Genomic DNA, 11,057 nt, shown 5'->3' with positions numbered 1-11,057 from the left:
ATAAAATACATATTTTGTTATGTGCAAATGGTTTTAGATACCCATTAGGTTCATAAATTACCATACAGCATATATTCAACACAAAAAACAGCTACAATTTGTTGTTGACAAAGGACAGCTGGACATATAAAGGGCCCCATTACATTCAGTAGCTTAAAGGTAAAGGGACCCCTGACTATTAGGTCCAGTCGTGCCCGACTCTGGGGTTGCGGCGCTCATCTTGCTTTATGGATCGAGGGAGCCGGTGTACAGCTTCCGGGTCATGTGGCCAGCATGACTAAGCCGCTTCTGGTGAACCAGAGCAGCGCACGGAAACGCCGTTTACCTTCCCGCCGGAGCGGTACCTATTTATCTACTTGCACTTTGACGTGCTTTCAAACTGCTAGGTTGGCAGGAGCAGGGACCGAGCAATAGTAGTTCACCCCGTCACGGGGATTCGAACCGCCAACCTTATTTTCTGATTGGCAAGTCCTAGACTCTGTGGTTTAACCCACAGCGCCACCCATGTCCTTATTCAGTAGCTTAGGACCCCATCAAACCTAAATCCGGCCCTGCTCAGACCAGTGTATTAACTGAAGACCCACTTGCCAGGACTTCAAAGCTGACCTGGTTGCACCTTCCTTTTCCAGGCAGCAGACCTTGCCCCTTAACTGCCAGAAGCCCAAAAAAGTCTCTCTGAAATCACTCCAGTAACAGTGGCAGTAGGGTCACCAACAAGGGGGATGTATGAAAAATATATGTTGCCATGTATAATTTACTGGAAGCTTCTCCCTTTTGATAAAAATGGGTTTAAAACTGTTATGAAATAAATATTTTCATACTGCTCCAGGCAGCTGTCAAGTGAGAACTGGGCCCATCAGTTCTTGCACTATGGACAGATTTATGCTGGCATGACCTTTCATATACATGAAACCAATTAAATATGCTTCTTGAGGCTTTTATTTGTGTTTCCTTTCCTGGATTCCAGCTAATTGGGAAGTGTTGGCCAATTACACTGGAAAATTATGCTGTGACCCTAAACACATACTGGTCCCAGGCTGAATGATACATAGCCATTTCTTCAGTGGAGCTTCCAGGCACAGTGGAATAACCATATTTCTGGAAAATTACATATTAGAATCGGGCTGCAAACCTGTATTCATGTACTGGAGTTGCAAGCCCCAATGAACTCAATGGGTAGGCATGCATAATACTGCATTGCAAACAGGGCTTACATCCAAGTTAAAAGTTTAAGTGCTATATGAGCTTTTAAATTCAAATTAATGGGAAATTGATAGGAAGAAGTAGGTACCATACAAGATTTCACACTTGGGCTATGTCAGTATGAGGAGAAGCACCATAGGGAAGAGACAAAAGGGGCCACTGAGAACTTTGGGATCAGGTTTGATGAGTTTCAGCATGGTGATCTTAATTCTGCAAAGGTGGAAGAAAACAAACGAAGAACTACCTCTTATCTCATTGAATAAACATTGAATAAACATGGGAAGGATAAGATTTATTTGCAGAAAAGAGGAAATAGGATAATTCAGGATTTAATGGAAGTGCTTGGATTGGAAAATAAGCATATGGGACAAATTATTTAAATACAATTATATTCCACCTGTTTTTCAGAATAAAAAGGTTACCAAAAAACAAAACAAAAAAGATTGCTGTCCCTATTTTTTTTTTTTTTAAATCCACATATGTTAGTATCAGGAAAGGCAGGTCATATGTGAACATAATTCTTGTTATTCCATGTGATTCTTCCATAAACGTCTTGTAGCTTTATTTGTGAACATATTCCAGAATGCTAAACCCACAAAGAAGATATGTGATTCATTTTATATAGAAATGTCTTTTCATTCAACATTGCATCATTTGAAAGAATCAGGAAGTAATTCTAAGATATAATCTCATTTGAGGTACTTAATCACATATTAATCACTATATTTCAAGATACAATGTTTTGTTATCTAGTTGCAAAAGATTCGGGAGAGTTATGGAAAAGATGTAAGTTGTTGGAATAAGTTGCTTGCTGCCGTGGCTCATTTACCAGGACAGGGGGAGGCGAGCAAATAGGTGTATAAAATTAAGCGCAGTAGAGAACGCTAAACTAGACGGACCTTCCGTCTGATGCGGCAAGGCTCTCCTCATATGCGGAGAAAGAAGAGAGCGGGTTTCTCTCTCTCATAATACAGGTACTAAATCCATTAAATCTGAAAGATAGGAGGTTGGGGGGATGATGCAGGACAGACAATAGGAAGAATCTCTTCAGCCCGTTTAAAACCACCGAATTCGCTGTCACAACATGAGAGAGATGGCCGCCAAACTGGGCTGCTTTAGAAAGGGGATTAGACCAACAAGGCGGCCAATGGCTAACCTCTCGTCGCTATTGCCGCCAGTCATCTGAATGACCGGCTTCTGGTGCATCTGCGAGTCGGGGAGAACGGGGCTGCGGCGGCGGGGCATCAGCTTCGCCATTGTGGGAGGCGGCGGGTGCAGGACTAGCCGGATCCAGCTGGGTCTCTCCTCCTCGCGCCTCCTTTTCCTGCCTCCCTCCCTCTTCCTGCGTCTTTTTGGGCGAAGCCGTCGGAGGCATCATCCGTCCCGCCCGCTGCCTGGGAGGGGTTACCCTGATGCCGCGAGGGTGGGAGGGGACGAGCGGACGGCGGAGGCTGCAAGCGGAGCCCCAGTAGCGCCGAGAGAGAGAGAGAGAGGGAGGAGGAGAAGGAGGACGGCGACGACGACGACGACTGGCGGTGGTTTGGGTCGGTCGGGGCCAGGGAGGCTGGCGCCTGTTGTCGCGAGTCCCGGCTCCGGGTGTCCCGCCAGCTGCCTGCTGGGGCTGAAGGGAGCAGCGAGCGGGGCAGGGAGGAGCAGCAGCAGCAGCAGCGCGCGGGCGAGGAGCCGAGGGCGGGCGCGCGGGACGGGCAAGGAGGGGGTCGGGTCCGCTGCTCCTCCGCTCCTGCTGCATTGCAGCCTCCCTCCTCCTGCCGTCCGTCCCCTTCTCCCTCCTTCCCTCCCTCCCTCCCTTCGCGTCTGGCGCGCTGCACAATGGCGGCTCCCGGCCCCGGCTCTGGCTCCGGCGGCGGCGGGTCCCAGGCGGCGCACACGACAGTCAGCAGCATGCAGGGTAAGGGAAGCGCGCCTGGGGAGGAGCGGCGGCGGCGGCAGCCGGGCCCGAAGCGACGCCCGCGGAGCCTGCTGTAGGCCGCGCGGCGCTTCGCTCCCTTCCAACCCTCGCCGCCCACCACACGCTCCCCGCCTGGCTGGCTGGCTGCGGGGACGGGAGGGGGCGCCCGAGCTGGACCAGGCCTCGCCGGAGACCGAGAGGCCTCGGCCGCCTGGAGTTCTCCAGCGAAGCCGAGAAGAGCCGCTTTCCCGTGTGGGGCTCCGCTGGGTCGGAGGGGGGTGTGGTGTGTAGGGAGGGAGACGAGGAAAGCGGGGTGGCGGCGGCGAAGCTTCGTGTGTGTGAACAGGCGCTTCTGGGCGGCAACACGGGTAGGGGGCGGCGGCTATACGTGTGCCTAGATGTACGTGTGAGGGGAAACTCGGGGCCTTCTGTCTCCTCTGCCCGGGGCATGTGGGCGGTTTCCGGGTGATGGGAGTAGCCACGGTTCAGGGACTCATCCCGGGGTGTAAGTCTGGGGAGGGTGTGGGGAGCCTAATCGCCAGGGCGTGATCACTACTGGGAAAACAGAATTAATAGGCAAAAAATACGAGGCTGACGTCTGGCTGACTAACGAAGGTATGTGTCGGAAGAACGCATGCGTTAAGGTCGGGGTAGAGGTAGCATGTCCATGTTGCTCATGTCTGCTCAGAAGTAAGTCCTGTTGAGTTCAAGGGGATTTACTTTCCGGTCCGTGTGTACAGGATTGCAGCCTAATTGCCCTGGGGGTGTAGGGGTGAACAAAAACTAGGTTTGTGTAGGCCCCATAGATTTAAAGCACCTCTCTAAGAGTCCTGAGAACCTTAATTTAACCCCCACAGAGCTACAGTTCCCAGCACCTTTACAGATTACAGTCCCCATAAATTGGTGGCGTGTTTGTGTATGCTTTAAATGTATGATGTGTCTGGAGTCCATAAGTGGTTTTTCTGTAGGCATGCAGGGGGAAAGTGGTCTTGTGTTTTTTTTAGGAGTGCAATATGTAGGTAGATTAGATGTGAGGCCTTTCTGACGTTGAAGTTAGGTGGTGGTTTTGGTTGAATGGGGAATGCATAACAGTGAGTGCTTCTCTACTTGAATAAAGGGAGTACTGTATCAGATTATTAGTAGGTGTGCTTGTAATTAAGGAGAATGCAGAGTGCATGAATGTGAGATGTGGATGGAAAGTGCAAGGTCCTTTTCTCAGCGTCGTTGCATATTGAGCAAGTGTTTTTGAGAAACAGATGTTGGCTTACCACCCCATAATTCTGATTATTATAAGAAACCTCTCTGTGTACCTACTAAATTTTTGGAGAGGGACACTTTGATACCTATGTACTTGGTAAAATATTTAACAAAACAAGGCTGAAAGTATATCTTAATATTTACAAAGTAAACTCAACACTGTTTTCCTAACAACTCCATTTAATACATAGAAGCTAAAATTAGTGGTATTTCCAGTGAAATGAGAATAGGATTAGGTTTGTACTGTTGAAATAATGAATGGTGCTGTGTGACACCAGTGAAGCTGTTTTAACACTTAATAATCAGTTCTCTCCTCCCACAAATGTGTATGATCACTCACTGCAGTATCTTGGGACATACAGCTTTCGAACCAGCTAACCTGGAAAGCCTGTTATGCCCTGCAATGTACAGGATTTTGGACATAACTGATCGCAATTGAAGGGAATCTCTAGTAGGAGGACTGTGAAAGACATCTGGAGAGCTGCTGCCAGTCAAAGTAGACAATACAGAGTTTTAGGGACTGGTGGTCTGACTCAGTACAAGGCATCATCACCTGCTCATTATATGCTAGGAAGCTGCCCTTGCCACTTTTCAGCACCAGCCTATGTACATGCAGCAAAATGCTCATGTTCGCAGTTGTCAAATACCAGTACGTTGTTTACCTTCTATTTCATGTATAGAAGGATTTTGTTGTGTTTGAAGTATCCTTCATAGATACATAGGAACACCAGAATAGTAAATGTTACTGAGCTTTACTGCTGAGTTGGCACTGGACACTAACCACCACCTTTTTTTGGGTCTGTGTGTGTGTTACAAAGTGTTCAAGGTCAGTATCTGAGAAACTACATATAATTATATATAAACGCAAAGCTATGTAGGCTTCTCTCTTAAGCTGCATTTGATGGAGTAAAGTACCAGTATAGGGAGGTGTTAGTTTTTTATTTACACTCCAAGTGCTCTTGATTAGGTAATTATATGAGAGGTAGATTGTTCATTGTACAACTCTGATGGTACTGTAAGCATCTCACAATTTTGTTGCAATATATTATTATTTTTTTAGCACCTGGAAGTGCAGTACCACACTCACTGAGTTTCTGTGGGTAACAAGAAAAATGTTTGCCAGATGCTACTAACATGTTTGGCCTAATACTTGGTTAGATCCTCAAGCTATTAGATCCTTAATAGCTCTTGTAGCAAGACACTCCCCTTATTGGGCTGTTTCTTGTTTGCTTAGTGTTTTAGTTTGGGATCTCAAGAGTGTTGATTGGTATATAGCAGGCTATTTGGCTTTTCCTTTCCTTTTGTTTTTAGGCTGTTAAGTACTCCTAGTATTATTCCCAAGTAACATTCTGTGTTAACATGGGAAGGATAGGAACACACTCAATACTCTTGTAGTAGAAATGGTACTATGGGCACCTAGGAGTTAACTCTCAATAATACCTATGCATTTGGGTGCTCAAGTAAACCAGTATGTTATGATATTTGAATTTTGATTACTCACCTGGGTAGTCTTGCGGTAAAGAGTGCTTGTTCCTCTGCATATTGGAAAACAGCCCACATTGAAAGGCAGGACTTCAGGCTGGTTCCCACATTATGGTGTTAAGTAAGGGAAATGGCTTTTGAACCACTCTTTTGCCTAAAATATGCAGGATATCTATTTTAAACCTTAACTTTGGTTGTCGCAAAGTAAAAGTTTATTGCAAGGGTTTGCTGAACCACTCTGTGAACATCACCTGTACTTGTGTCTTTCTAATGAGTAGGCACATTTGAATCAAAGTGAGTGATCACAGAAATATGTTACAGGTGTACATTAATTACTTAATGTAAAATCACAGTGTGGGAGATGACCTTTAGTCTTGTATAGAACCAGTTCTCTTTACCAGGCTGCAGACTGCCCAGATGTGCTTCTCTTTGAAGGCAAAAAACAGTTGGTTTTCTTCTATCCTGCCTTTCTGCCTGCTTTCAGTGTTAGAAATGTAAGTATTCATTCCTGGCAAGAAATTTACCTGGTGATTTTATTGAAACTCATCACCTAATTCGTTCAAAGGCTATGATGAATGAAAACTAGGAAATTTTCATTATTAAATCAGTATGGAAGAATCTTGTATTTGTAATTCAGTCCAGTGTATCTCTCCTCACTGAGATCTACTGAGTCCAGGTGATGTGCATAGGACTGCAGCCTAAATCATTGGTCTGAGTCAGCTTCATTTCTGTGCACTTGTTCTGTAAAAAAAAGCTGTGTTCTCATTGCTGGTTATATAACCATCTAAAAATTGTTGATTTTGAATTGAATTGAAAGTGCCTACGCTAGATTTAAAAAGCAGACATGTAGGGCCATAGTACTGTACATCATAATCTTTTCAGGTTCTCCTTGTGCTTGTTTACTGAATTAAGAAATCCTAAACAACTCCTTTTTACTCAAAACTTGTATCAAACTGCATTAGAAGCAGGGCTTTTTTTCCAGCCAGAACTCCCCTGAACTCCGTTCCGGCACCTCTCAGGTGGGTGCCATTGCTATTATAAGAGAACAAGGGAGGCGTTCATGGTGAGTTCCAGCACCTCTTTTTCTCGAAAAATAGCACTTATTAGAAGTGTGAGCGCAAGCAGAATTTGAGGAGTTGTATTGGATACATAAGCTTGTGAAAAACCTATGGTTCCCTTTTCAACAAGGTATTAATAGACCAGTGGGCCTGTTTTGACGCCAGTTCATGCGTTGATACAGCAGTAAATAACGTGTAGCTCTCATGCACACAAGAGCTTCCTCATTTACCTGTGGCAGGGTGGCATCCCATTACATGCAACGAGCTACCCATCACTAAGAGCTCCATATGAGCACTGGAGGTCCTGTGAGTCTTTAGATCAGAGCAGTGAATTATAATTAAACGTCAGAAACAGTCCTGTAGATCTTTCATGCTGTGGTGTTGAGTTTGGTATTTCTCCTTCCCAAGATTTATTTGGATGGTAAGTGACATACTACATCAGTATCTGGTTCAGTTCACTCATACCATTTCCCCTCTGTCATTTCCCACAACATAGGTTTTTGTTGCATAAATGTTGTATAAGTGCCAGCATAGGAAGATTTCAGAGCTCAAGTGGATGTTCTCCTCATGCGGGAAAAGTGGACCTTTAGTGTTACCAGCTAAAAGCATGTGAAGAGTGCATTAGCCTCTTCTTGGAGTGAACTGTTGGATATTGATTGATTTTGACCCTATTTCTGTTCTGAATGAAATACTTTGTTATACCACTATATTGCTTCACTTGGAAAATGTTTTTGTGCATTCCAAGGTTAAAGAGAATTTAGTGCTCGGAAAGATAATTCAATACTAGGTGTGTGTCGTCGTCCCCCCCCCCCCCATGACTCCACGGCTTGATTCTCATCCACAGTCTTATCAAGGGTACTTGAGATATATAATATTATATATTCCAGAAAGTCCCAACTGATTGAATGGGTGGTAAAATGGCAAATGCAGTTCAGTGTAAACAAGTGTAAAGTGCTGCATGTCACGACGACAAATATTAATATTAAACACATGTTCCCAGAGTCTGAGAACAGGACAGAGGCCTTGGGGTCGTAGTGGATAGCTCAGTGATAATACAAAATCTGTGGTGTGACTGCATTTGGAATACTGTGTACAGTTCTGGATGCCTCACCTCTGAAAGAATCTTGTAGAGTTGGAAAAGATTCAGAAAAGAGCAACCAAAGCAATCAAGGGGATCGAGAAATTCCACTATGAGAAAAGCTTGTCACGTTTGGCACTTTTTCGTTTAGAGAAATGGCAAGTAAGAGTTGATGTTATAGAAGCTTATAAAATTAGCATGCCTTGAAGAAGGTGGGAGTATTTCTCCCTCTCTTAAAACGTTAGAACTTGTGCACATCCAGTGAAGCTGTATGTTGGAAGAGTCAGGACGAATAGCAGAAAATACTTCTTAATGCAGCACCTAGTTAAACTAAGGAACTCACTAAACTAAGGAGGCAGTGATGGCCACTGACTTGGATGGCTTTAAAAAAGGATTGGACAAAGTCATGGAAGATAAGGCATATATGGCAACTAGCTATGATGGCTCCATAGTTGGAGGCAGTAATGCACCTGAATACCAGTTGCAGGAAACCATGGGGTGGTGTTGAATGCTCTTCTGCTTGGCTCCTGCTTGTGAATTTCATTTGGCATCAGGTTGGGCATACTGTGACTAGGATGCCGGACCAGATGGGTCATTTTTCTGCTCCAGCAGGCTCTTCTTATGTTCTTAAATCTGCACGGGATTATAATTGGTAGGCAGATTTTTCTGAAAGGCTCAGAATCACAACATGTTTCTAGACCTCATGCTTTTAGAAAATCTTGGAAACATGTAGGCATATCAGTTAAAGACTTGAAAAACCCTTGTAATGAATTGGATGTTGTATTGGTTCCCATTGTTTAATGAATACACCCTCTTTGTTCTTGGACCATGCCATCTAATACCTATCTTTTTGCTGCTATGTTTTTGTTTGTTGCTTGCTTCTGATGTTCCTTGTGCCCTCTATTTTTACATCTGACAACTTTATTTCTTCATTTTAGGCCAAAACAAGTTTCTTCAGCCCATCCAAATTTTGAAGTTAACATAAAATAAAAATAAGACAGTTGCTCTCTTTAATCTGTGTTCAGAATTCAGATGTGTCCTGTCCCAGAGGAAACTAGTTAGCAGAAACAAGCATTGCTCCCTTTACAGCCAAAAAGTTCTTGATTGTAATAACAGAATGGAACATTCTGAAAGGATGTCAGCTACTTTACTGAGACCATCTTGGTTACTTTCCTATTGTCCTTTGCTTTTTAGCTGATTTGGCTGGCTTTTTTCTTTCTTGCCTGAGGCTCTTGCTGAGCTTAAGTACCATATCTTCTGGATTTGTTCATTCATGGTCCTTTTCTCGGACTCAAGAAAAGATGGCCAAACTTTAGAAAGTGTAGCTTTCAGTGCTGGATAGCAAATTATGTCAAATGTTAAGCTGTATGAGTAGGCTCAATGTGCTTCCAAGCTGTTGTCAAATGCCAGAGTAGATTCTTTCCTTTTGATTTGCATATGATTCCAAATCCCTTGTTTTCAACTTGCAACTGAATATTTGCATAGACTTGTTTTGGCTTCTTTCTTGGGCTAGTTATGGAAACTCAGTCAGAACCAGCAACCAATTTTTTTAAAACAATTTTTTAAGCTAAGTAAATTTTACTTCAGAATATCTGGAGATTTTATCTGTTCCTGCATCTTATCAGAAAGGAACAAGTATGTTAGTCCTCTGTCCTAGAGTTTTCATTATTATTTTTTCCAGATTGCATATACACAGTAACAGACATTGCTTGTACTTTTCAGTCAAATATCTAGGGGTGTTCCTTTTTTACTCCTACTCTTGGACAAGATGGTCACTCATTTATTCTGTTTCATGTGTAAAAGCATTGAATTTGGTGCAAATTTTCCTTCAGCTGGGCTGTGGTATTTGGTAGAAAAGCCAGCTCAAACCTTTTGGCAATGTCCAGTGAAGTTTTCACTAGCTCAGGGATTTCTGCTGGTGAAACAGAACTTATCCCTCTTCTCCCTGTGTGCCCCTCCCCAAATCCTCTTTGCAGGGTTGGGAGAATCCTCAGAACACATTAAGGGTGCAAAAGGGTGGGGATATTGGGGGAGAAGAGGGAGGGGAAGTTCCACTTTGCAGCCAGAAGTCCTTGCACTAGCAAAAGTACTTGATTAGATTCTGCTCTTTATTTCCAAATACGTTTGTGAGGTGCCTCAAAGAGTAGAGAAGGTGGCATTTATATCTGTGTTTTTTTCTTTCTAGTTTCTAAGTTGAGCTGTATATGAATCTTACCGTAAAAGAGAAAGGTAATACCGTATTTTTCTGTTTATAAGATGCCCCCATGTATAAGACTATTTTGGGGGACTCCAAATTAAGAAAACACCCCTCAGCACTACCCGTGTATAAGACGTGCCCCAATTTTAAACCTGATTTTTTGGTAAAAACAACCTAGTCTTATACACAGAAAAATACGGTATACTTGCAGAAAAACACCCAGTTTAGACAGACGAAGCTGACACTGTGTTAGAAGCTATCAGCAATGCCTTAATAAAACATTTTCTGCTTATATCATACCAGATAGTTACTTCTTATCTTGGACAGAATGGCAGCATTCACACATCAGGTGAAGTCCAAACAAACTATGATGTGAAGCCAAGATTTGTTCTTGGCTTCCTGGCCATGGTTTGCCTAAGTGAAACAAATCACAGCTCCCAGTTCAGACAAAATACTAATGCAGGGATTGCAATTTGTTGCTCCTGCTCGCCATAGGAGAGGAGCAAAGTGAAAGCAGTCTCTGTGTTCACAATAAACTATAGTTAATGTGCAAATTGGGCCATTACGTGTCAGATAGTAATGGAATATAGGTTGGCCAATCAGTATAAGTGATGACATGCTAAATGAAAGCTCCATGATTAAAGGCAAGTTTTATCTGATTCCTTGGGGTGGGGGGGCAGAGTGTGGCTATTACATTCATGTCTTGCCTGTGACTTACCTATGGTGTCTTGTTGGTCCCTACTAGACAGAATGCTGAACTAGGTACATCACTGGTTTGTTGCAACAAGGTCATTATGTTGTACTCAATGATTATGGCTGAGCACAGAAGGCTGTCATTTTCACCATTCACATTTATATACCTGTGAATTTTCA

General features: G+C 43.6%; 1 protein-coding gene across 13 annotated transcripts in view; it reads left to right on the top strand.

The window, feature by feature from the left end:
- The first annotated feature begins 2,374 nt into the window (after positions 1–2,374).
- The window catches only part of MAP2K4 (mitogen-activated protein kinase kinase 4), a 47,207-nt gene continuing 38,524 nt past the window's right edge, over positions 2,375–11,057 (top strand). For 5 of the 13 annotated variants that reach the window (XM_083597744.1, XM_083597746.1, XM_083597743.1 and 2 more), the window contains exon 1: positions 2,375–2,747. In XM_083597744.1, the coding sequence (XP_083453870.1) occupies positions 2,390–2,747 (358 nt within the window). In that variant the 5' untranslated portion in view covers positions 2,375–2,389. Of the gene's footprint in view, positions 3,113–11,057 lie in introns of all 13 variants that reach the window. The other 8 variants (XM_083597749.1, XM_083597739.1, XM_083597747.1 and 5 more) reach the window with 6 other exon arrangements.

The sequence above is a fragment of the Podarcis filfolensis genome (assembly GCF_964270895.1).
Source record: "Podarcis filfolensis genome assembly, chromosome: 2".
Taxonomy (NCBI): Eukaryota; Metazoa; Chordata; class Lepidosauria; order Squamata; family Lacertidae; genus Podarcis; species Podarcis filfolensis.
Note: the sequence above shows the minus strand (reverse complement) of the source record. Positions and strands in the feature narration are given on the sequence as shown.